This window comes from Carcharhinus amblyrhynchos, chromosome 1 (assembly GCF_965287045.1).
Source record: "Carcharhinus amblyrhynchos chromosome 1, sCarAmb.v2.hapA, whole genome shotgun sequence".
NCBI lineage: Eukaryota > Metazoa > Chordata > Chondrichthyes > Carcharhiniformes > Carcharhinidae > Carcharhinus > Carcharhinus amblyrhynchos.
Genome location: NC_137324.1, coordinates 23042907 through 23070831, shown reverse-complemented (window position 1 = coordinate 23070831; position 27925 = coordinate 23042907). Strand labels below are relative to the sequence as shown.

General features: G+C 43.4%; 1 protein-coding gene across 3 annotated transcripts in view; it reads right to left on the bottom strand.

Annotated features, from left to right (window-relative positions):
* The window catches only part of LOC145349042 (zinc finger matrin-type protein 1-like), a 128893-nt gene that overhangs the window by 11565 nt on the left and 89403 nt on the right, over window positions 1-27925 (bottom strand). For all 3 annotated transcript variants that reach the window (XM_080197321.1, XM_080197302.1, XM_080197311.1), the window contains 2 exons: window positions 7318-7421; window positions 4518-4622 (listed from right to left, as the gene is read on the bottom strand). In XM_080197321.1, the coding sequence (XP_080053447.1) occupies window positions 4518-4622; window positions 7318-7416 (204 nt within the window). In that variant the 5' untranslated portion in view covers window positions 7417-7421. The remainder of the gene's footprint in view (window positions 1-4517; window positions 4623-7317; window positions 7422-27925) is intronic.

Genomic DNA, 27925 nt, shown 5'->3' with positions numbered 1-27925 from the left:
TTGCACAGGGGACACTGCCCTGAGGAATTCATGCAATCTTCCTCTGTACTAAGTATGACTCCAGCCAGTGGAGACTCCCCCATCATCACTCACTGACTCCTATTTTACTTGGACTCCTTGATGTCCTTGATTCGGTCAAATGCTGCCACCCCACCTCTGGAATTCAGGTCTTTTGCCTGTGCTTGAACCAAGACCATAATGAATTCTGAAGCCTTGAAGACTGATAAAATCCAAACTAAGCATTAGTGAACTGGTTCCTGGTGAGTAAATGCCAATTGACAACATTTTCCATTATTGTGATAATCATAGAATCGCTACAGTGCACAAGGAGGCCATTCGGCCCATTAAGTCTGCATTGACCACAATCCCATTCAGGCCCTATGCTCTTAACCCCATGCATTTACCCTAGCTAGTCCCTTGACACTAAGGGGCAATTTAGAATGGCCAATCAACCTAACGCACACATCTTTGGCCTGTGGGAGGAAACCCACGGAGACATGGGAAGAATGTGCAAACTCCATACAGACAGTGACCCAAGTTGGGAATTGAACGCAGGTCCCTGGCACTGTGAAGCAGCAGTGCTAACCACTGTGCCATCATGCCACCCTTATTGAGGGACAATAATTAACTAGATTGAATTTTGTCATGAAATTAGTTTTTGTTGAAAAATGATTTGGGAAAAAATACTCAACTGGAATTCTGTAATTTAAAATGAGACAAAACAAATTGCTTTAAACTTCGAGGTGACCTCCCAAAGTGGTGAGAAAAGCAAACAAGAACTCAGTAAGGAAATGTGCAGCAAGAGAGAGGGATTTCTTGTAATCTACAAACAGTAAAACATAACGAGGTGGTCCACTTTGGTAGGAAGAATGGTAGGAAGGACTATTACTTACGTGGCGAAAAACTGCAGCAGGCGACGGTGCAGAGGGACCTCGGGGTCCTTGTGCATGAGTCGCAAAAACCCAGCTTGCAGGTGCAGCAGGTGGTCAGGAAGGCGAATGGGATGCTGGCCTTCATAGCGAGGGGGATTGAATATAAAAGTAGAGAGGTCTTGCTGCAGCTGTATAGGGCATTGGTGAGGCCGCAGCTGGAGTACTGTGTGCAGTTTTGGGCGCCGCACCTGCGCAAGGATATTTTAGCCCTGGAGGGAGTGCAGAGGAGGTTTACTAGGCTGATACCGGAGTTGAGGGGATTAAGCTATGAGGAGAGGCTGAATAAACTGGGCTTGTACTCGTTAGAGTTTAGAAGAATGAGGGGAGATCTCATTGAGACGTATAAGATGATGAATGGGATGGATAGGATAGAGGTGGAGAGACTCTTCCCGCTCAAAAAAGACAGTAGGACTAGGGGGCACAGCCTCAAGATAAAGGGGAGGCGGTTTAGAACGGAGTTGAGGAGGAACTTCTTCACTCAAAGGGTGGTGAATCTCTGGAATTCTCTGCCCGTTGAAGTGGTGGAGGCTGCCTCGCTAAATATTTTTAAGAAGCAGGTTGATGGGTTCTTGATAAGAGAGGGGATTAAGGGTTATGGGGAGAGGGCGGGAAAGTGGAACTGAGCCACGACAGATCAGCCATGATCTTATTGAATGGCGGGGCAGGCTCGAAGGGCTAGATGGCCTACTCCTGTTCCTATTTCTTATGTTCTTAAGATATTAGAAGTGTTAAGTGCTGGACTTTGATCAACCTTAATTAGGTTACACACAAAAACTGAAAAGGGAAGTTAAGGGCACATGGAGTTGTGTGTGAATATCTTAGCATGGATAAAAGATTGATTAACGTGCAGGAAGCAAAGAATAGGCATTAAGGGGGCATTCTCAGACTGTGACTAGCGGAGTGCCAGAAGAATTAGTACTGGAACCTCAGCTATTTACACTCTATATTAATAACTCAGACAATGGCTCACAGAGTAATATATCTGCATTGGCTGATGATACACAGCAAGGTGGAAATTTAAATTATGAGGATACAGAAGCTGCAAAAGATATTGTCAGGTTAAGCGAGTGGGAACAGATAGAGTATAATGTGAGAAAGTGAGAGCTTATTCACTTTGGATCAGAAGAAAAGAAAAGTAGAATATTTTTAAAGAGGCATAAAACTTGTCAAGGTTGATGATTAGAAAAACTTGGATGTGCTCACAGAAGTAACTCAAAGTTAGCATGCAGGTACAACAAGCAGTTTAGAAGTCATGTTGGTCTTCATTGCATGGGGATTGGATCGCAAGAAAAAAGACTGCTACAAATGTACGGGGCTTTGGTGAAACCTCATCTGGAATACCATGTGCAGCTTTACATATACAAGAAAAGATACATTTGTACTGGGGATAATATAATAAAGTTCACTGGATTGGTTTCCAGGATAAGGGGTTGTTCTAAAATGAGAGGCTGAGTATATTAGGCTTATAATCTTTGGAGTTTAAGAGAATGAGAGATGAAATGTCATTGAAACATACAAAATTCTGAAGGGGCTTGATAGAGTGGGTATAGAAGTTGTATCTACTTGATGGAGAATCGAGAACATGGGTGTACTGTCTACCACAGAGGATTGTACAAGTTCTCTTGTTAAATAAAGTTAAGGCTGAATGGACAGAGTTTTGGATTCTCAGGGAATCAAGGGATATGGGGAGTGGGCGAAAAGTGGAACTGAAGTCCAAAATCAGCAAAGATCGTGTTGGGTGGTAGAGCAGACTGGATGGTCTGTAGCCAAGTCACGATGTAGAGGGAATCTTCTCCAAAAAGTGGGCTTCAGGCATACCTGAAACTTGTCAGGTGGGGAAGAATTTAAAGCCTGCATTGAGCGCTGCTCCATGCCCTATCGGCTGCTAAGATGCTGCCTTCAGGCAGCTGGCCCCGTCCCTGACACCTCAGAGGACCTGGAGGCTGACAGTTAGGCTCTTAATAGGCATTTAAAGAGACTGAATTGGCTACCCGTAGATAACAGTGCCATGCCTCCATCCCACCTTTTGGAAAATATGCCAGGGTGGTAGAAAGGATATACTGGCACTGGAGGGAGTGCAGAGGAGATTCACTAGTTGATTCCGGAGTTGAGGGGGTTGGCTTATGAAGAGAGATTGAGTAAACTGGGGCTATACTCATTGGAATTTAGGATAATGAGGGGAGATCTCATAGAAACATATAAGATTATGAAGGGAATGGATAAGATAGAAGCAGGAAAGTTGTTTTCACTGGTGAGTGAAACTAGAACTAGGGGGCATGGTCTCAAAATAAGGGGCAGCAGATTTAAGACTGAGTTGAGGAGGAACTTCTTCACACAAAGGGCTGTAAATCTGTGGAATTCCCTGCCCAGTGAAGTAGTTGAGCCTACCTCATTGAATGTTTTTAAGGTAAGGATAGATAAATTTTTGAACAGTAAAAGAATTGAGGGTTATGGTGAGTGGGCAGGTAAGTGGCGCAGAGTCCACAAAAAGATCAGCCATGATCTTATTGAGTGGCAGAGCAGGCTCAAGGGGCCAAATGGTCTACTCCTGCTCCCAATTCTTATGTTCTTAAGGTGCTGATATACTGGCATACGTTCCATGCCCACCCAACTCCATGCTTGACCCCATCGTGGCCTAAAAATTTAGCCTTCGGTTTCTAAGGAAATGTTGCGTTGGTTCAGATTAATGGCAGCATTACTTGGTTCAATGAAATTTTTGATCATTTCAGTACAGGAAACGTTTCCAGCAGTAAGTTACTATCCATAAAAACAGACTTAAGTTACAAAAAATATATCTTATGACAATCATTGAAAATTGGATGGTGCACTGACACTGAAAATGTAACCACCATCATATAATTATAGAATGGTACAGCACAGAATTCAGCCCGTCATTCCCGTGCCGGCTTTTTGAAAGAGCTAACCAATTGGTTCCTCTTCCTGGCTCTTTCTCCATAGCTCTGCAAATTACTATTGATTTAGCTCATGTTCTTACAGGCAACATATTCCACATCACAGCAACTCGTCAATTATTTTCATATTTCTTTGATCTTTAGTAATGATCTTAAATTACTTTAAAAAGCATTTACACAGTTACATGGATAAGTAGAGAGGGATATGGGCCTAATGAGGGCAACTGGCACTAGCTTAGTGGTTAAAAACTGGGCAGCATGGACAAGTTGGGCCAAAGGGCCTGTTTCCATGCTGTAAACCTCTGGTTGCCAACCCTTCCGGAACTGGAAACATTTTCTCCTTATTTCTTCAATCGAAAATCTCTTATAGTATAGAACACTTATACTATACAGACCCTCTTTCCTGCTCTTTGAAGAGTAAGCCCACTTTCTCTGGTTTCTCCAGATAACTGAGACCTCCCCCCATGCCTGATACCAGTTTTAAAATTCTGCTTCGCACTCTCTGCAAGGTCTAGATGTCCTTTCTAAAACGTGGTGCCCAGAAATGGAGACTATGCTCCAGCTGGGGCCGTACTGAGTGCTTTATAAAAGTGTAGCATTGCTGTAAATACTTGCCCAGCTCAACTGCAATTTCAGTTTTGAGAAAGATCTTCAATAATGTCACAATACCCACCTGAAAACCAACAGCAACATTCTCTGTTTTGAGTTTTTTTGACGGCGTCCCTTCTTCTTTATGCATTTGAAAATAAGACCGTACCTTATTGGCATGTTTTTTGCTCTTTAAAACAAAAAGCAAAGGTTAAACCTGTTGTCAATTACCTTTGAACAGAAAAGAAACAGCCATGGGTGACGGGGCAATGATGAGGCAGGGAGAAGAGGGCAATGAAGGGGAGCAGGCTAACACAAGACATCACACGAGCATAGGTTCTCCTACCTTTTATTTCCTTATTGTCTTTTTTTAGTTTTCTTTTTCCACCCTCCCACTATTTTATCACCCCTTTTATTATCTTTTCATCCCCTTTTCCTCACTTTTTCACAATTTTACCTCTTCCCCATCCATCTTCTCCCTCCCCCCAACATCTTCATCTGTCACGGTTTACCCTCTAATTTCAGCTTCTCTACCGTTTGGCCATTCACTTCTTCTAACCTCTCTAATGGACTATCATTAGACCTCTTAGCCTTTCCCCTTGTTTTTTGAGCCTTTCCCCTTTGTTTTTCATTCTCTCACTCGATGGTATAAACATCTCCCACTTTCTATGCCTTTTAGCTTTGACAAAGGGTCATTTGGACTCGAAAACATCAGCTCTTTTCTCTCCTTACAGATGCTGCCAGACCCGTAGAGATTTTCCAGGGTTTTCTCTTTTTGAGCATAGTTTCCCCTTGGTTTCACCACAATGACAGACAGATGTCAAGTTAATTGACTGAACGACCACAAAAGACAAGGGAATTTTAAACCTAAACCATACTCAAAATCACCAATGTTCATGTTGTATGCTGTTTCAAATTTGTTGTGATCAGGATCATCCCACAAAACTGGTCAAGCCCTCAAGTGAAATCTGTGAGGTTCTACCTATCCAGCTAGTTCACAGAATAGAATCATAGAATCCCTGCATTGCAGAAGGAAGCCATTTGGCCCATCAAGCCTACACTGACAACAATCCCCCCCTGGCCCCATCCCTGTATTCCCATGCATTTACCCTGTTACTCCCCCGACACTAAGGGGCAATTTAGCATGGCCAATCCATCCAACTTGCATATCTTTGGACTGTGGGACCACTGGAGGAAACCCACACAGACATGGGGAAAATATGCAAACTCCACACAGTCACCCAAGCCGGGAATCGAACTTGGGTCCCTGGTGCTGTGAAACAGCAGTGCTAACCACTGTACCATCATACCAGAAAGGGACTTCAGATTGCGCTCATTTTCTTAGGCACTTTTGCATCAAAACCTTCTAATTTACTTCAAAACTGACAGGATCTTTCAATGCTCCAATGAAAATATTACACACTCAAGTGTAGCTTTTCATGTCATTTTCAGTGACTTTAAACCTGATCGTTCACAGGAGGAGGGTTGGACATTTTAAGTTAAAATGCATTTTTGTTAATTAACCCATCGACATCGCAAACTGCCGGCTCCAAATGGAGAGGATCTCCAAGCAGATCGTACAAATCGACACACTTCTTACTGTTGATAAAACTTCACCAGGATACCCCTTCTTAAATATAAAGAATATTCTTTTTTGTAATTGGAAGGAAAACAAACTCTAACATTCTCTTGCAGTGTTCCATGGAAGATTTTACATTTGTGATAATGAGAATGAATTTTGAACTGTGGCCTAACCTGCACAACTTGAGGTAAACACTGGGGCCAGTTTCCTGAATCTGCCTAAAGTAGAATCTCTCATGTGCACCATGGGTTTTAGCTGCTCTTTTACTTTCTGATTAACTGCTTATGGCATACATTGCCTGACAGGGAGGATAGTTTTTACAGCACCACTTTTGGGTGGCAGTCATTAGCACTGCTATCTCACAATGCCAGGTACCCAGGTTCAATTCCAGCCTTAGGTCACTGTCTGTGTGGAGTCTGCACATTCTCCTTGTGTCTCCAGGTGCTCCGGTTTCCTCCCACAGTCCAAAGATGTGCGGGTTAGGTGGATTGGCCATGCTAAATTGACCCTAGTGTCAGGGGGATTAGCAGGGTAAATATGTAGGGTTACAGGAATAGGGCCTGGGGGGGATTATGGTTCATGCAGGCTCAATGGGCCAAATGGCCTCCTTCTACACTGTACAGATTCTATGCTTTTAAACCACAAAGGAAGTATGCTTCATAAGATCACATTGAAAATGAAACAATTTTTCATTGAGTTAGCATCCAAGTTACACAGAAAATAAAGAATGGTTTAGCAATTGTCTGTGACACAGAAGCAGCATTTGAAGAACATTAAGTTACAACAGCAAAGTTTGATTCAATGACACATCCCTTTAAACTGAGAGCTACAGGTGCCCTGATGAGGCATTGTACGAAATGAAAGTGGGGTCTTCAAAAGTTCCTTCAACTATTCTAATGCATGGAAACAAAATACATATGGCAGCATGGTGACACAATGGATGGCATTGTGGCACAGTGGTTAGCACTGCTGCCTCACAGCACCAGGGAGCGGGGTTCAATTCCTGGTTTGGGTCATTGTTTGTGCGGAGTCTGCACATTCTCACCGTGTCTGTGTGGGTTTCCTCTGGGTGCTCCGGTTTCCTTCCACAGTCCAAAAGATGTGCTGATTAGATGCATTGGCCATGCTAAATTTTCCCTTAGTGTGCCCGAAAAGGTGCCAGAGTATGGCAACTAGGGGATTTTCATAGTAACTTCATTGCAGTGTTAATGTAAGCCTACTTGTGACATCAATAAACTTAAAACTTATAAGGGGCAGTAACATGTTGTTTATACATGCTTATTATTAAAAACATATAAAGTACCTCATAATGTGTGGTCCTTTGGACTTCCGAAATCAGCATGGCACAGCAAACCTTGCAGTAGTTATCCATGAAAAGTTCACTGTCAGTGTGACCACCCATCTGGTCTGCAAAGAAAAATTTAACATTAATGGCAGTGCTTTAGAATCGATGCAAGTCTACATATTGTCCACACCTTTCAATTCAAAGTAATTCCTTTGCAGCAGAGGAAACACTTAAATTTTCCAACCATTGAAGTAAATACAAATAACATAGAAATGTGGGAATTTTGGTTCTTAAAAAAATGATTTTGAATCAGGAATCAGATGGCCATCTTCAAACTGCACCCCTTGGAGTGAAAATTTTTTTAAATTCATTTGTGAGACATGGGCATCGCTGGCTGGCCAGTATTTATTGCCTATCCCTAATTGCCCTTGGAGGGCAGCTGAGAGTCAACCACATTGCTGTGGCTCTGGAATCACATGTAGGCCAGACCAGGTAAGGATGTTAGTGAACCAGATGGGTTTTTCCGACAATCGACAATGGTTTCATGGTCATCAACAGAATATCAATTGCAGATTTTTAAAATTGAATTCTAATTCCATCATCTGTTGTGGCGGGATGCGAACCAGGGTCCTCAGATCATTAGCTGAGTTTTTGGATTAATAATCTGGCAATAATACCACTAGGCCATCGCCTCCCGGTAAGACAATTTTTTTTGGTTAAAAACATGCAAACAGATTTCATGTATAATCGGGCAACTACTAAAAACTCAATGTTACATTCTCCACATTGATGAGATTGATGTTATCTTGTCAACAGCTATAGCTGAGCCAAATAAAGAGACATGAGGAAAAATGATCAACAGCTTGGTCAGAGAGATTGGTTTAAAGGAGGAAAGTAAGGTCGAAGATTATAGGATGATATTCCAGAGCTTAGGGCCATTCAGCTGAGGGAACGGCCACCCATGTGGGAACAATTAAAAGCAGAAAAAGAACAGATCCAGCAAAGCACAAAGGGCTCAGTGGGAAAACCTAGGAAGACACTTCAGAGTGGCACCTAATGTTGAATTTTCATTGCACTGCAGTGGGCAGATGGAGTTTAATTTAGATAAATGTGATGTATTTTGGTAGATCGAACTAGGCAGGACTTCCTCAATTAATAATGGGGCGTTGGGGTAAGTTACAGAACAAAGAGATCTAGAGGTTTAGGTTCATAGCTCCTTGAAAGTGGAGTCATAGCTTTAAATTAAGGATTTAAATTAAGGGGGGGTAGTTATAGGACGGATGTCAGGGGCAGGTTCTTTACCCAGAGGGTGGTGAGGGACTGGAATGCCCTGCCTGCTGCAGTTGTAAATGCGCCTAGTTTGGGGGCGTTTAAGAGATTGGTGGATAGGTTTATGGATGAAAAGGGATTGGTTTAGATTAGTGGGTCAATGTTTTTTTTTAAAAATAAGACTGGTCGGCGCAACATTGTGGGCCGAAGGGCCTGTTCCGCGCTGTAATGTTCTATGTTCTATGTTCATAGTGGACAGGGTGGTGAAGAAGGTATTTGGCATGCTTGGTTTCATGGTTAGAACATTGAATGCAGAAGTTGGGACATCTTGTTGAAGTTTGACAACACATTGGTAAGGCCACACTTGGAATACTGTGTACAGTTCAGGTTACCCTATTATAGTAGAATATTATTAAACTGGAAAGAGTGCAGAAAAGATTTGCCAGGATGCTACTGGGACTTGATGGTTTGAGTTATAAGGAGAGGTTGGATAGACTGGGACCTTTTTTCCCTGGAGTGTAGAAGGCGTAAGGGTAATCTTATAGAGGTCTATAAAATAATGAGGGGCACAGATGAGATAGATAGTCAACATCCTTTCCTAAAATTAGGGGGCACAGGTTTAAGGTGAGAGGGGAGAGATACAAAAGGGTCCAGAGAGCCACAGCAATGTGGTTGGCTCTCAACTGCCCTCGGGCAATGAGGGATGGGCAATAAGTGCTGACCAGCCAGCGATGTCCATGTCCCACAAATGAATTAAAAAATATATTGTACATTATTCCAGTTGGTCATCTTGAACACATCTTTCCCATTGTTGCATTTCACTATAATGAACGAAGATAGACTTGCACTCAGAAACATAGAATCATAGAAAAGTTACAGCACAGCAGGAGGCCATTTTGTTCATCTTGTCCATGCCAGCCCAAGGACATCTAGGCGCCCTTTCTAATTCCACCTTCCTGCACCTGACCCTTAGCCCTCTAGCTTACAGCGCTTAACGTGCAGATCCAGGTACTTTTCGAGTTTAGGGTCTCTGGCTCCACCAACAACTCAGGAGGCAAATTCCAGACCCACTACCCTCTGCGCAAAAAGGGGTCATTCACCCTTTGGTATATAGGGGCAAAAAAGTTCTTCCTCATGTCCACTCTACACCTCCTGTCACATATCTTGGATCTATGTCCCCTGGTTCAAGAATTCTCCACCAGGGGAAATAATTTTATTCCATCCACTCTATCTCCTTCCCTCATAATTTTGTTCACGTCTGGATTCTGGGCTGGATTTTATGGAGGCAAATCAGGTCCATCCCTGCACCAGGCTGGCAGTCCAACATCATCCCATCAATCTCCAGTAATAAGGAAGGCCCATTCGGATGTCTGTCCGCCATTTTGAAAAAAACATCTAACAAGCTACTGAACTTGTTAAAAAGCCAATTGACTGCAATCTTTCACTGACCACTCCATTTTTTATTAGTCACATGGGAAAAACATTGGGAGTGAATTATGCCAACTTTCTGCGAATTGTGGTTGCAATTTAAAACCATGCTAGTGCTGTTGCAGGGCTCCAGAAAGATCAATTACTGGCAGACATGATGCAGGGGTGGAGATAAGAAGCAGGACTGCACAGATCAGACAGGGAATAATATTCACAATGAAACCTGACAGTGGATGGTGGAGAATCAGAGGCAGCATAGAAAGGGCTAAATAATGGCTGCTCAAGGAACTGAGTGGCAGTGTTGGCCAAGAACAGGCAGCAGTAAGGTGGAAATAGAAGGTCTAAGGGCGATAACACACAAATGACAGCTGTATAGCTGATAGTAATAGCCTTTTTCCTCGGATGGAGAATGCTAGCACGAGGGGGCATGGCTTTAAATTAAGGGGTGGTAGTTATAGGACGGATGTCAGGGGTAAGTTCTTTACCCAGAGGGTGGTGAGGGATTGGAATGCCCTGCCTGCTGCAGTTGTAAATGCGCCTAGTTTGGGGGCGTTTAAGAGATTTGTGGATAGGTTTATGGACGAAAAGGGATTGGTTTAGATTAGTGGGTCAGTGTTTTTTTTAAAAAAAACTGGTCGGCGCAACATCGTGGGCCGAAGGGCCTGTTCTGCGCTGTAATGTTCTATGTTCTATGTGTGAACGTGCAATTTAAATTAAAGGCAAAATACTGCAGTTGCTGAAATCTGAAACAAAAATGGAAAATGCTGGACAAAACTCAACAGGTCTGACAGCATCTGTGGAGAGAGGATAGATCTAACGTTCCGAGTACTTATAACATAGATTCTATTCTCTCTCCACAGATGCTGTCAGACCTGCTGAGCTTTTCCAGCATTTCCTGTTTTTGATGCAGTTTAAAATGTTGTTCCCTTTGAGATTTGGCATTCTTGCAAATCTGTCCTGATGAGACCAAGTTGAAAAGCTTCAATAGCATGTCTAGTTGTTCGGCTGGTAGAAATTTAGTGGGTTTTATGTCATTGGAATTGGGTAGGAAAAGAAAGAAGGACAAAAGGGAAGGTCTGGGATATAATTGAGGGTGTGAGAGATTTAAGATGTCATGGGACGAAAGGCAAAGGAGTGGTAATGGTTGTAGTAAAGAAACAAAGCGTTGGTCCACAGTGAATAGCAAGATAATGAAGCGCTCTTCTCATCAGGATTCTCACTAACTTTTACAGATGCACCATTGGAAGCATTCTTTCTGGTTGTATCACAGCTTGGTATGGCTCCTGCTCTACCCAAGACCGCAAGAAACTACAAAGGGTTGTGAACGCAGCCCAGCCTCCAATCTATTGGCTCCATCTACACCTCCTGCTGCCTCAGCAAAGTAGCCAGTATAATCAAGGTTCCACATACCCCAGGTATAATCTCTTTCACCTTCTTCTGTTGGGAAAAAGATACAATGAGGTCACATACCAACTGATTCAAAAACGGCTTCTTCTCTGTTGCTGTCAGACTTTTGAATGAACGTACCTCATATTAAGCTGATCTTTCTCTACATCGTAGCTATGACTGTAACACTACATTCTGCATCCTCTCCTTTCCTTCTTTATGGTATGCTTTGTCTGTTTAGCGCACAAGAAACAATACACTGCATACTAATATATGTGACAATAAATCAAATCAGAAAATCAAAATCTCAAAGTTGTCCTGTCCATAGTTCCACTTCATCTGTTGTCTCATCCAATGCTTTAACAAGGTGCTGGAAATGCTGGAGGTGGGTGACTGTGCGAAGTTTGCACGTCCTCCTTGTGTCTGCATGGGTTTCCTCCGGGTGCTCCGGTTTCCTCCCACAATCCGAAAATGTGCAGTTTAGGTGGATTGGCCAGGTTAAATTGACCCTTAGTGTCAGAGGGACTAACAGGGTAGATACGTGGGCTTACAAGAACAGGGCCTGGGTGGGATTGTTGTCAATGCACGAGCGATAGGCTGAATGGCCTCCTTCTGCACTGCAGGGATTCTACAATTCTATCAAAAAATGCTTTGCTCTTCCTTTCAGGTGTTATAGAATGCAAGCTCCAACAACTCATGGATAGCAACACCCCTCTATCCTTCATTTCCCTCTTACTCAATCCCTTTTTGTAATTTCACCTCGCTCTGTGTATTCCTCTGATCTTCCCCTCTCTGACACTGAATGATCTGTACTTGGAAAAGGACAGTAAGAAGTCTCACAAACCAGATTAAAGTCCAACAGGTTTATTTGGCAGCACAAGCTTTCAGAACGCTGTTCCTTCAACAGGTGAGCGAGGACTTGTGTTCACAAACAGATCATATACACCCACAAACTCAATTTACAAGATAATGGTTGGAATGCGAGTCTTTACGGGTAATCAATTCTTAAAGGTACAGACAATGTGAGTGGAGAGAGGGCTGAGCACCATGACCCTCTCTCCACTCACACTGTCTGTACCTTTAAGACTTGATTACCTGTAAAGACTCACATTCCAACCATTATCTTGTAAATTGAGTTTGTGTCTGTATATGCCCTGTTTGTGAACACAACTCCTCACTCACTGATGAAGGAACAGTGCTCTGAAAGCTTGTGCTGCCAAATAACCTGGTGTTGTGAGACTTCTTATTGTGCTTACCCCTATCCAACACCAGCATTGCCACATTCTGGAAAAGGGCTCAGCTTTATTCCCTTACTCTCCTCAATGAATTGAGCTTGGCACAATGTTGAGCTCTTCTTCTATTGCCTCCTGCTCCGGACTCATTTTTTGAGCCAAGTGTCCTGTCCTCAATCAGCAGACCCTGTTCCCCACCTCCAGTATTCTCCCTTCACCTGGATCCCTCCCCACTTACCCACTCTTGATCTTTTCATTCAGAGTTATCGCTGAGACTTTGGCCATCTTACTTTCTTTGCTCCCCTCACTCACTTTAAGCTACCTCCCCTGCACTTGCTGCACTCCATTCTCGTGATATGTAGCAACCTCTACTTGGCAGAGGCTGAATGCCAACTGTCAGACACTTCTTCCTACCTCCCCCTGGCCAATGACTCCACCACAGCAGGCCATTGTTTTCAGGTCTATCGTTGGCTTCATCTCCTCTGCTTACCATCCCTCTACAGCTTCTCACCTCATAGTCCCTCAACCCCACACAATCTGCTTCTGCCATCTTCCCAAAATCTACCTCTGGACTGTCCTGGTAAATGTACCATTTCAGTTTCTGCCCTACGGAACTAATTTTTTCCTATCCTGACTCTATTTTTTCTTCCCTCATCCAGTTCCTCCTCCTCCCGCACCCCCCCCAATTCATTTGTGGCTCCAACAATTTCCAATTTCCTGGTATTAATTGCCTCCTCCTCACTATGGGCATCCAATCTCTCTACATCTCCATCCCCATGAGGAGGATTTAAGGACTCCCTGCTTCCTCCTGGAACAGAAGCTTGAATAATCTTCACCCACCAACACCCTCCTCTGCCAAGCTGAACTTGTTCCTTTATCGAACAATTTTCCCTCCTGTCTCTTTCTCCATAGATGCTGCCAGACCTAAGTATCTCCATCACTATCTGAAACAAACACAGAAAATGTTGGAATATCTCAGTGGGTCTGACAGCATCTGTGGAGAGAGGACAGAGCCAGTGTTTCAAGTCCGGATAGCCCTTCGTCAGAGCTTTAGTGTCTTTATCCTGCGTTATCGACTTTTATTCAGATTTTCAGCATCTACGGTATTAGACTTTTATATCGGCAGTTAATTACGTTTACTGACCGTCTATTTAATGTCTAACCTGACAACACAATATTTCATATTTAAAGTTTTCTGGTCATTGCTGTAAATGTCACAAGGCAGGAAAAAACAGGACAACTGTGAAAGCTTAAAAGGATTAAGTCCTAATAAGTATACTGTTACAATCTGTCAGAAGCTGCTGGTTAAATAAAAAGGACTGGAAAATGTACATTCAAACCGTTAACTTAAGAGATTTTCTCTGGATCAAGAAATGAAGGTTTTGGCTATGAAAACCATCAAAGGCTCAATGTGCTTTCAGGGTTTTGGATTCAATTTGTTGCGACTTCAGGAGCGGCACAGTGGTTAGGGCTGCTGCCTCACAACACCAGGGAACCCTGTGTGTGTGGAGTTTGCACATTCTCCCCATAACTGCATGGGTTTCCTCCAGGTGCTCCGGTTTCCTCCCACAGTCCAAAGATGTGTGGGTTAGGTTTTTTGGCCATGCTAAACTGTTCATTAGAGGCGGAGGATTAGCAGGGTAAATATTTGGGGTTATGGGGATAAGGCCTGGGTGGGATTGTTATCGGCGCAGGCCCAATGGGCCGAATGGCCTCCTTCTGCACTGTAGGGATGCTATTCTGTGAATTCCCTGAGATTTCCTTTGCACTTCCCTTCTTTCTAAGGCACTGACTGATGCTGGTGTGAGGTTTCACAAGCAGTGTCAGCCTCGGTTTTAGAAGGGCTATTTGAAATGCTAACCTTCTCTGAGATCGATCTGCTGAGCAATATCTTCTGTTAAGACTGTAAGCTGCATCCTCTGCCGTTATCAATTTGTAAAGACTGTCACTTTGGTAAAGCTTAGTTAGGACAGTGGACATTGGAGCCTGGTTTATAGAGGAAGGGGACATTGTAGCCTGCTTTATACTGCACTTTGCAGGTTGACTAATTGTGAAATAGACTGCAATTCAATCTCACATTTGCTACATAATGGACTAGATTCACAGGTGGTGAACTGACATTGCCATAATGTAGATTCAATTAGATAAGATTTTACACTGGCACAGGTTCAAATGCATACTAAAGGCACACAGTAGAAATGCAGCAGCAGTGATAATCCACTCAGCCTTTTAACACACAGGTCAATTACAACAGCAACTTCTTGTGGTAACTGGACTGAATCTAAGCTATCTAGTGCTGTCTCTGTTAATATCAGCTAAAAGTGCATCAAAGCACTTTTAGGAGCAAACCCTTTGGGTTACATCATATATTACTGCATAAATCATATTTTATCCAGTTGGACACCAGGAGAGTTGGGTTAGTTTAGTTAGATTAGAACCCTGTCAGACAGCCTCACAGTGCCAGGGACCTGGATTCAATTCCCAGCTTGGGCCACTGTCTGTGTAGAGTTTGCACATTCTACCTGTGTCTGCATGGTGCTCAGGTTTCCTCGCACAGTCTGAAAAGTGTGCTGGTTAAGTGAACTGGCCATGCTCAATTCTCCCTCAGTGCACAGGCACCAGAGTGTGGTGACTAGGGGATTTTCACAGTAACTTCATAGCAGTGTAGATGTATGCCTACTGTGACACTAATAAATAAACTTACAAAAATAATACTCCTGCTTTTTTTCTTTTACTTTTGCCCATTAATACAATGTTTTCCAATCTGCAGCTACTACAAGAAAACTTGCATCCGTGCAGCCACTTACATTACCTGTCAGAAACGTCTCAAATTCTTAATGTACTATGTGAAAGGTGGAAACTACAAAAATCTAGTAATTCTTCACTCCTGCACCATGTTGTTAGTTTGGAATGGAATGTGATTGACCCGGCAACCTCTGATTCAGAAGAGGTGATGTGACCCATTGAGCCACAACGACCTTCACTCTCACAAAGGCCAGATGCTGAAGATCTGATGTAGAGACTGATAATTAGAGAACCGCTCAATAGATCGGGCAATACTCCTGGCGGAAGACCAAAAGAGAAAATGCTGGAAAATCTCAGCAGGTCTGGCAGCATCTATAAGGAGAGAAAAGAGCTGACGTTTTGAGTCCAGGTGACCCTTTGTGCGAGAAATAGTTAATGTTTTTAGGTTGATGACTGCTCATCAAAATTTTCACTCCCTCCTCTACTGCACAAGTGTGCACCATATTCAACACGCATCGTTTAACCTTTCAGGATTCATTAGGATGATCGATGTCTCCATAATATCAGATATTAAAGGTCAGCTTTATACATCAATCTGATTAGCAAATATACAGTAATGACTTGACTAAAAATAAATCCTGGATGTACATGATAAAAATTGTCATGATATTCCTAATTGTTCTTGACAGTTGCAGGATTACTGTGGAATTAACACAAACTGTATAATTGTTACATAGAATGCTTGATACCAGGTATCTTTGCTTATACTGATTATACATCTTCTGCTTTATGAGATGGTACAATAGTCACCTTTCTCAAAAGCAAATCTGCTCAGACAAACGAAAAAGCTATTTGGTTTTAAAGCATAAATCTAGGTTACATAGTCATTATCCAAAGGCTTTTGGATACAATTCTCGTATTAGCAATGTGCATCTGAACATCTGGCATTACTAAGAGTGGTTTATTGATGCACAGTTTAAAGAAAAAGAGGATACACAGTGTACGACACAAAGAACAGGTAATTAGTTCATATCGTATAGTGATAAAGCTTTCATCATATGAGCAAAGTAACTAACAGGTCTATTTGCTCCAAGTCCCATAATGATTTCATATATCAAAGTAATTAGTCTTCCCCAGAGACCCAAAGTCATTGAAGTAATTCAATGAGTAACGTATTCACTCCACTCCAATAGGCAATGATGAGAAGAAGCAACTTTGCTCTTCGCTCTGGTATCCTGCTGCATTTTGAAATTTCAAACTATGATTATTTTTCTCGGCTTTCTTTTTTGCTCAGCTCTGTCAAAGATTAGCATAAGAAAAACTGCACACTTCCAGTACTGTTAGATAGAGTTCAGGGAATAGATGAAGAAAATGGGCTGAATCTTTCTGAAGGTGTGTGCAGTAGTAGTGGTGCAGCTTTGTGGCATGTTATTATTACTGTTACTAAACTACTTAGTAATTATGAGGTCTAGATTAAAGCTCTGATTTGGTTTTGGATTTGTGTTGATTTGATTTATTATTGTCATATGTATTAGCATACAGTGAGAAATATTGTTTCTTGCGCATTCTCCAGACAAAGCATACCATTCATAGAGTAGGAAGGGAGAAAGTGCAGAATGTAGTGTTACAGTCATGGCTATGGTGTAGAGAAAGATCAACTTAATGAGAGGGAGGTCCATTCAAACATCTGATGGCAGCAAGAATGAAGTCGCTGTTGAGTTGGTTGGTACATGTGCTCAGACTTTTGGATTTTTTTCCCGACGGAAGTGGAAGAGAGAATGTCCGGGGTGCGTAGGGTCTTTAATTATGCTGGCTGCTTTGCCAAGGCAGAGGGAAGTATAGACAGAGTCAATAGATGGAGGCTGGTTTGCGTGGTGGACTGAGCTTCATTCATGGCCCTTTGAAGTTTCTTGCGGTCTTGGGCAGAGCAGGACCATACCAAGCTGTCATATAACTAGAAAGACTGCTTTCTATGGCACATGTGTAAAACCTGGTGTGAGTCGTAGCCGACATATCAAATTTCCTTAGTCTTCTGAGAAAGTAGAGGCATTGGTGGACTTTCTTAACTATAGTGTTGGCATAGGGAGACTAGGACAGGTTGTTGGTTAACTGGACATCTTAAAACGTGAAGCTCTCGACCATTTCTACTTCGTCCCCATTGATGTGGACAGGGCCATGTTCTCCACTACGCTTCCTAAAGTGATGACTATCTCCTTCATTTTGTTGACATTGAGGGAGAGATTATTGTCATTGCACCAGAAGATATGGGTTCAAATCCCACCATCCAGAGTGCTGTGGAGTGGCTCCTGGTTACTGCATGGCTGCAGCTCAGGGAAAGCTCCAGTCAGGAGAGCTGGTGGTGTGGCCCACGGTGGACCTCAATATTGACAATACCCACAACTAACCGAGAGTACTGCAGTCCCAGTCTCTCAGTGGTTTTATGTGGTTCTGGATTTTCTGACACCTATGGCATGATCCTGATGTGGTCATTTTCCTTATCCTGATTCCTCCAAATGGGCTGATGGGGAGCTTGGTATCCCTCCAATTGATGAGGAATAACTTGGACTTGCTTCCCTGAAATGTGTTTCCTTTGTGGACATTTCTAGGGAGGTTTATTTGACACTTAGAGAAACCACCTTATTGTAAAATAAATTGGAATAAGTACATATTACCTGGAAACAAGATCCCACCACGGTAACTGCTAGAAATTGAATTTACTTAATCAGTCTGGAACGTAAAGCTAATCTCAGTACAGGTGATCATGAAACTATTATCAATTGTCATAAAAGCTCATCTGGTCACCAATGTCCTGTAGGGACAGTAAGAAGTCTCACAACACCAGGTTAAAGTCCAACGGGCTTATTTGGAATCATGAGATTTCAAACTGCTGCTCCTTCTTCAGGTGAATCCACCCTAGTCCAACGCCAGCATTTCCATCTCATGGTTCTGCAGGGAAGTAAGTCTGCCGTCCTTAACTGGCCTGGTCTACACGTGACTCCAAACCCACGTCAATGTGATGGACTTTTAACTGCCTTCTGAAATGGTTCAGCAAGCCACTCAGTCCGAGGGCAATTAGGGATAGGCAACAAATGTTGGCCTTGCCAGTGACTCTTACATCCCCATGAAAAAAACTTTTGAAAAGCATCAAGAAGTGTAGGAGAGATGTGCTAACACTAACTTCGACACATGCCAATGTTTCCTGAGCCACTCACATCAATCACCATTACTCTCACCCAAACAACATTGTAGCACCCCAACCCCCATTAAAACCAATCCTGATCACAACTTTTCTGAAAGAAGCTTTATGATGATATTAAAATGCTAAGCAGGTAAAGTTCAGCTGGCTCATTGCACTTTTCCTCCATTCATGATGTCTGACACATTGTGACCAAACATTTCCGACCTGCCACCTCCTGCTGCCTTGTCAACTCTGGAATCGAATCAAAAGAGAACTGGAGAGGAAGTTTTCTTCCCCTCAACTCCTCAGGCAAACAGAACTAAATACCTTCAACATTAAGGTGCTGGTGGCCCATCTTCTGTCTTTCTCAAATATTAAACTGTATTGTTCACACATAAATGTCTAAAAGTGCTGAGTTTTGGTGAAAAATAATTTTATGTACTTCTGGTTTTTAGAGCAAAGACACCCCATTTCCAATTTAAAATGCTCACCCAAAATCGGCAGAGCAACGCAAATACAAAATTCAAAGTCCAATTAATATGAAGCAGAATGGGGCTACTGCCTCTCCAATTGAATCCTTTGAACAGATATATAAAATAAATAATTTCTAGGTACACTAATCTTATAGAGGTCTATAAAATAATGAGGGTCACAGATCAGCTGGACAGTCAACATCTTTTCCTAAAAAGTCTAAATCTAAATCTAGAGGGCATAAGTTTAAGGTGAGAGGGGATATATACAAAAGGGTCCAGAGGGGCAATTTTTTCACATAGTGAAAAGTGGTGAGTGCCTGGAATGAGCTGCCAGAGGCAGACACAATTTTGTCTTTTAAAAAGCATATAAACAGTTAGACGGGTACAGAGGGATATGGGCCAAATGTGAGTAACTGGGACTAGCTTAGTGGTTAAAAAGAGGGCAGCATGGACAAGTTGGGCCAAAGGGCATGTTCCCAAGCTGTATACCTCTATGACAGGGCGGCACTGTGGCACACTAGTTAGCACTGCTGTCTCACAGAACCAGAGACCCAAATTCGATTCCTGGCTCGGGTCACTGCCTATGTGGAGTCTGCACGTTCTCCCTGTGTCTGCGTGGGTTTCCTCCACGTGCTCTGGTTTCCTCCCACAGTCCATAAGACTTGCTGGTTAGGTGCATTGGCTATGCTAAATTCTCCTTCAGTGCACCCGAATAGGCGCCGGAGTGTGGTGACTCGGGGATTTTCACGGTAATTTCTTTGCAGTGTTAATGTAAGAACATAGAACACAACAGCACAAACAGGTCCTTCAGCCCACAAGTTGTGTCAATCATGTCCCTACCTACTAGGCCTATCTATTAAATCCCATGTACTTATCCAGAAGTCTCTTAAAAGACCCCAATGAGTTCGCCTCCACCACCACTGACGGCAGCCGATTCCACTCACCCACCACCCTCTGAGTGAAAAACCTACCCCTGACATCTCCTCTGTACCTGCTCCCTAGCACCTTAAACCTGTGTCCTCTTGTAGCAGGGACTACTTGTCCTCTTGGCATGTACCCAAGACTACTTGTGACTAATAAATAAACTTCAACTTGGCTCTATAACTGTCAGAACAAGATTGCAACAAAATTTGATTGCACAGAAAACAGTGCGAAAAGTTTCAAAACATTCCAATATGAATTGTGAATAGCCATTTTGCTGAGAAGGGAAAACTCGGTCATCAGGTGGTAGCAAAACATTATTCTCCATGAACTGAAGTTAGCCAAGCAATCACCACATTGCTATTTATGATAAGCATTCCTGTCACCCTTTAAGCACAGACAGACAATTGCTTTTTAGCAATTGTTTGCTTCAGCGAGTGCTCTCTTTTCATTCAGCAACAGCCATCTGTTGAGTGATGGCACCTTAAAGGTCAGCGATCAGAAGGGAAAAGGAGAATAAACACTGGGATGTTTACTTTGTTTAAATCCTGGAAAATGACACCAAGAGCCTAGAATTTGCTGCGGAAATAATGTCAAGGGTAAATGCGCACATCAGCTAGACAGTCAGTCTCTTTTCCCAAAGGTAGGGGAGTCTAAAATTAGAGGGCATAGGTTTAAGGTGAGGGAGAGAGATATAAAAGTGTCCAAAGGAGCAATTTTTTCACACAGAGGGTGATGAGTGTCTGGAACAAGCTGCCAGAGGTAGTAGTAGAGGCGGGTACAATTTTGTCTTTTATAAAGCATTTAGATAGTGACATGGGTAAAATGGGTATAGAGGGATATAGGCCAAATGTGGGCAATTGAGATTATCTTACAAGTTTAAAAAAAAGTGCCATGGATAAGTTGGGCTGAAGGGCCTGTTTCCATGCTGTAAATTTCTATAACATTAGTCATTACTCAGCAACTCGGAATAAATTGAGGTACATTATGAGTTGAGAATTGCTGTAGGTTTTGTGTCTGCTACTGCAACATTCATACAAGAAGCAGTCATTTACCCAAACCAGCCTCCCATCCACTGACTCAAGCTACACTTGCTGCTGCCTTGGGAAAGCAGCCAACATAATCAAGGATTCCACGAATTGATTTCCATCAAATCAAAAAGTTTAAAGAAATTTCTCCATTTTGCACAGTGAATACAAAATAAACTTAACACATAAAATTAAGGCTGGTACTTAATGGTGAAAGGACCCCACTAATTACAAGATTTTTCTATTTAACCGCTTAGGTACAATTAAAACTGCGGACCCTCATTCCTGCAGGCAATAAAACTTCTTGGAAATGTTTAAAATTGTAGTTCATTTTCTCAATTTTCCACACTGTCTTTCTTTCCCTCTCACTCTCTCTGAATCCACCCTTCACTTCTCATTCTTTAGTTGTCTTTGTATTCGATTTGACTGAGGAAATTTGGCTGAAGAAATTCTTCCTCATCTCACTTCCAAAAGGTCATCTGTGAGGCTATCCTCTCCTACTAATGGAAACACCTTCCCCTCTTCGTCCACTTTATCCAGGCCTTTCAGTAATGTGGTCTCAACACTGACCCCTGCGGATCACCACTAGTCACCGGCTGCCATCCTGAAAACGACCCTTTTGTCCCCACTGTCTGCCTCTACCAGTCAGCCAATCTTCTATTTCATCTTCCGACAAGGATCAGGAACACTCACTGGATTGCCTCATGGTTAACTTCAACAATCGCTGACTAGCAATACTTGTGCAAACTGTTAGGAACCAAACAAGCCTAAGCCTTTAAAACATCTGCCTTCCAATACCTCCTTTTACTGTGAAGTTGCTACGTGGAGTTAAATGGACACATGGGGACAATTCATCTCCCATTGCCAGGTTTCCATCAAATAGGGTTTTTGGAGAGCGGGGTACGAACATCTGATTAAGGAACAGGATAGGCCACTAAGCCCCTCAAACCTGCTCCAGCATTCAATAAGATCATGGCTGGTCTATTGTAATCTCTCAAATACCCCGACAACATTTCACCCTCTTGTCAATCAAGAATCTATCTAGTACTGCCTTACAAATATTCAAAGACTTTCCACCAAAAGGAGTATCCAAAGAATGTCCACCACCTTTCGAGGAAAAGAGTTCCAAACACAATGGAGTGAAAAGGTCATCAGGGGTAGGCAGGTACATGGGGTTGAAATTACCAGATCACTTATGAATCTATTGAATAGATTCAAGGGGCTGAGTGGCCTACACATTGAAACATAGGAATTAGGAGAGTAGGCCATTCAGCCTTAGAGCCCACTCTGTCATTCTATATGATCATGGCTGTTCTCCATCTCAGCCTAACCCCGCTTCCCTTCCTTTTCCTCCAGTCCTTTATCCCACTTTTGATCAAATATCTCTTTCTTGGATCCATTGATTGATTCTGCATCCACTACACTCTGAGGCAAAGAGTTCAATAGATTTACAGATTCATAAACGTAAGAACATAAGAAATAGGAGGAGTAGGCCATCTAGCCCTTCGAGCCTGCCCCGCCATTCAGTAAGATCATGGCTGAACTGAAACTGAGGTGGATCAGTTCCATTTTCCCACTTTCTCCCCATAACCCTTAATTCCTTTGTCTGTCAAAAACCTATCTACCGTGACTTAAATATATTTAGCGAGGTAGCCTCCACCACTTCAACGGGCAGAGAATTCCAGAGATTCACCACCCTTTGAGTGAAGAAGTTCCTCCTCAACTCCGATCTAAACTGCCCCCACCCCACCACCAACCCCCCCAACATCTTGAGGCTGTGCCCTCTAGTCCTGCTATCCTTTCTAAGTGGGAAGAATCTCTCTACCTCTACCCTATCCATCCCTTTCATTATCTTATATGTCTCTATAAGATTCCCCCTCATCCTTCTAAACTCCAACGAGTACAGACCCAGTCTATTTAGTCTCTCTTCATAGTCCAACCCCCTCATCTCCGGTATCAGCCTAGTCAACCTCCTCTGCACTCCCTCCAAGGCCAATATATCCTTCCGCAAGTGCGGCGACCAAAACTGCACACAGTACTCCAGCTGCGGCCTCACCAGTGCCCTGTACAGTTGCAGCAAGACCTACCTGCTTTTATATTCTATCCCCCTCGCTATAAAGGCCAGCATACCATTCGCCTTCTTGATCACCTGCTGCACCTGCAGACTGGGTTTTTGCGACTTATGCATAAGGACCCCAAGGTCCCTCTGCACCATAGCATGCTGCAGCTTTTCGCCCTTTAAATAGTAATCCCTCCTACTATTATTTCTGCCAAAGTGGATAACCTCACACTTGCTAACATTGTACTCCATCTGCCAGGTCCTCGCCCACTCGATCAGCCTATCCAGATGCCAGGTCCTCGCCCACTCGCTCAGCCTATCCAGATTTCTTTGCAGACTTTCCACACCCTCCACGCAACTTGCTTTTCCACTCATCTTCCTGTCATCAGCAAATTTCGTCACCCTACACTCAGCCCCCTCCTCCAGATCATCTACATAAATGGTAAATAGCTGAGGCCGCAGCACCGATCCCTGCGGCACTCCACTAGTCACCAACCGCCAATCAGATTAGCAGCCATTGATACCCATTGATAAACCTCTGTGAGAAGTGGCTTCTTCTTATCTTTTTCTTGAACCTCCCCCCTCTTACTCTACAACTATGACCTCCTGTCCTAGACTCTTCCAGAAGAGGGGTCATTTGGTTAATGTTTACTTTATCAATCCTGTTGAGTGTTGTGTATACCTCAATCAAATGCACCACCCCCCCCCCAATTCTTTTGTACTCTAGTGAATACAAGTGGCATGGTGGCACAGTGGTTAGCACTGCTGCCTCACAACGTCAGGGACCCTGATTCGATTCCCAGCTTGGGTCACTGTCTGTGTGGAGTCTGCACATTCTCCCTGTGTCTGCGTGGGTTTCTTCTGGGTATTTTGGTTTCCTCTCACAGTCTGAAAGAGGTGCTGGTTAGGTACATTGGCCATGCTAAATTCTCCCTCAGTGTACCCGAACAGGTGCCGAAATGTGGTGACTTGGGGATTTTCACAGTAACTTCATTGCAGTGTTAATGTAAACCTACATGTGACGAATAAACTTCACATGTAGGCTTATATTAACACTGCAATTAAACGACAGCCCCTTCAAACCTGGAATCAATCTAGTGAACTTCTTCTGAACCACCTCCAGTGCCACCACATCCTTCCTCAAAGAAGATGACGAAAGTTGAACACAATACGACTTCTCGACTCAAGCAGTGCTTCTTCTCTGCTGCATTAAAACTTCTGAATGGACCTACCATATATTGAGCTGATCTTTCTCTACGTTTTATCTGTGACTGTAACACTAGATTCTGCACCCTCTCTTTTTCTTCTCCCCTACTGTGAATGGTATGTTTTATCTGCATAGCGTACAAGAAACAATACTTTTCACTGTATCCGAATGCATGTGACAATAATAAATCAAATTTGTCTGTTTATAATAGAACATAGAACATAGAACATTACAGCGCAGAACAGGCCCTTCGGCCCACGATGTTGCGCCGACCAGTTAAAAAAACAATGACCCTCTAACCTAAACCAATCCCTTTTCGTCCATAAACCTATCCACGGATCTCTTAAACGCCCCCAAACTAGGCGCATTTACAACCGCAGCAGGCAGGGCATTCCAATCCCTCACCACCCTCTGGGTAAAGAACCTACCCCTGACATCCATCCTATAACTACCCCCCCTTAATTTAAAGCCATGCCCCCTCGTGCTAGCTTTCTCCATCCGAGGAAAAAAGCTATCACTGTCCACCCTATCTAAACCTCTAATCATCTTATATGTTTCAATAAGATCCCCTCTTAGCCGCCTTCTTTCCAGCGAAAACAACCCCAAATCCCTCAGTCTCTCCTCATAGGACCTCCCCTCCATACCAGGCAACATCCTGGTAAACCTCCTCTGCACCCTCTCCAAAGCCTCCACATCCTTCCTGTAATGTAAAGACTACGATAAAAGAAAATCCTCATCTTGGTCTTAAATTGATAATTCCCTATTTTTGAACAGTGACCCCCAAGTTCTAGATTCTCCCAAAAGAATCATCAGCTCCACATTCATCCTGTCAAGACTGCTCACAACCGTACATGTTTCAATGAAGTTACCTCTCATTCTTCTAAACTCCAACAGACACAAGACTAGCCTGTCCAATCTTTCCTCATAATGTATTCAAGAGGCAGCTAGATATAGCACTTGGGGCAAGTGGAGTCAAAGATTATGAGGAGAAAGCAGGATTAGGCTACTGAGTTGGACAATCAGCCATGATCACGATGAATAGCAGGATCAAATGGCCTACTCCTATCTTCTATGTTTCTGTAAGACAACCTGCCCATTCTTGGTGTTAGTTTAGTAAACCTTGCCTAAATTGCTTTGAATGCCAGCAGCACAGCACTGAGCAGAGCATATAGTGGAGATCAGCACATGCACAGTAGTCCCACACTGCCAGTCTCCCGATTGTTGGCCAGCCCCACGACCCCACATCATTGCCCTGACTGACCCCCCCCACCCTCCTATCGCTAGCCTCCCGGACTTCTCTGGGCCGGCACCAATATCCCTCCAGCCCATTCTGATCTCCTGAGGCCCCCCACTCCTCTCCCTCCCACCACTCAGATGGCAGCTCAATTGCCCCCTTCCCTCCATCTGCCACTGGTCCTTATGCAGAGTGGCAGCCAGACCTCCCCATCCCCCCACCAATCCACTTCCATAGGCCTTGCCCTCCAATGGATCCCACCCGTCTTGCCCCACTCCTTGGCACTGCCCAATGCCTCGTGTGCACTGCCAAGGTGCCAACTGGGCATTGTCACTTTGCCCCTTGGTGTTGACAGGGGGCCAGGCTGGCAATGCCCAGGGGCAATTCCCATTACCCCCTACCTCCTGGAGTTCTCCACGGAGTTCTCTGTTCACTCCAGCAGAGTCAGCCATCAGTTCCCCATTTATGGGAGCTGCTGTGAACCCCACTCAAGTGAATCACTCCTATTTGGGGGGAGGGGGGGGCACATAGTGGGCCCAGAAACTTTAGTCCCGGGCCCACTAATGGGGTGGAAAATCAGATTTTAATATTTAAATCAGCTCCATGCTGATTTCTGGCACAGAGCTGATTACGGTCAAAATCCTGGCCCCAGAGACACACGGAGGCCATGGTGCCTACTAAGCAGCCCCTGCTGATATCTCCTGACCTGTTGCACTAGCAGAGCAGTGCAGTGGGCTGGCAGAATAATCATCCTCCCCCGGATGTTTCACTCCAGGCGGGATTCTACTGACACACTAGGAAACCGTTATCAAAACAAATTTTATTTAACAACACAGCTTAACCATAACAAATTAATTAGCTTAACCTTCAACAATTGAACAATACTTAAGTGTGACAAGACACAAGTCTTAACTGCTAACCTATCACTATGAGTTCCAATTCAAGCAAAATTCCTCTTATAACCTTAAAACCCTCTTTAAAATTAGTTAGGAAACCACAGGCATACTTGCTGTGAATTAGGTTACCCGCCCTGGAACTCTAAAAGAATTGTTTTTAGACAGAGATCGAGAGAGTGAGAGGGGGAACCACTGCTTTTTTCTGGCAGTCCAGGCAGCAACTGCTTGTATTTTTAAAATGAAACCGAAACAGCATTTTTTTCCCCTGTAAACTTAGCTTCTCCCATTAACCACACTCTCTGAGTACTGAATTTGGACAGTGACACCTTCTTAACTGCTTACTTGACTTCAGCAGTGAGATACTGAGCAGAAACTAGGCTCTTTCCCAGTGGCAAACAGGATTAAAAACTTAAATAATGTCGCTCCTTGGCTACAATCGAGTTGCTAATTCTGACTGCTGACAATGATCTGTGGATAAGAGTAACAGTCACTAACCCTAGTGGGTGCAGCCACCCAACCCTGTGGGCACACCTTCAGTAGATGCAGCTGCCCACTCCTGAAGCACAGGCACTGTGTCCCGTAGGATAAAATATAAGGACAGGCTGTCCAACTTTTGAAATACATTAACACTTTAAAGTATAGTAAGATGACAAACACACTAGTAAAAGTATGACTATGAGCATCTGAATATCAATTAGTGATAAGTGAGAAATGTTGTAACAAAACGTTTTAGTAACACACAAAAAAAATCACCTGATTACAAATAGGAGGGGATCCAGTCCAATTTTTGTACATGTCCTATTGTAAATGTACATAGGACTTTAGAACAGGAAGAGGCCATTTAAAGTAAAGTTTATTTATTGGTCACAAGTAGTTTTACATCAACAGTTCAATGAAGTTTCTGTGACAATCCCCTAGTTGCCACACTCCGGCGCCTGTTCAGGGACACTGAGGGAGAATTTAACATGGCCAATGCACTTATCCTGCACATCTTTGGACTGTGGGAGGAAACTGGAGCACCCAGAGGAAACCCACGTAGACACAGGGAGAATGTGTAAACTCCTCACAGACAGTGACCCAAGCCGAGAATTGAACCCCGGTCCCTGGGCTGTGAGGCAGCAGTGCTAACCACTGTGCCGCCCTTTGAGACTGGTCTATCATTCAATGCAATCATGACTGATCCAGTTGTGGTCTGAGCTTCACTTTCACATCTGCACCCCGCCCCATAATCCTTAACTCCTTATCTATCAAAAAACTATTTAAATCAACCTTGAATAAATTTAAAGACTAAGCCTCCACTAGTTTCTCTCTCTGGGGAAGAGAATACCACTGCCTGATGACCCTTTGAGAGGAAAAAAATCATCTCCATCTTAAAAGGTAGACCTCTCATTCTTAAATAGATGCTTCTATGTGATTTGGCCAAGTCAAGTCAGTGGGAAACTGCAGGGCAGATGCAGTATAATGGATAAATATGAGGTTATCCATTGGGGTAACAAAAACAGGAAGGCAGATTATTATCTGAATGGCTATAGATTGAGAAAGGGGAATAAGCAACGAGACCTCTGTGTCC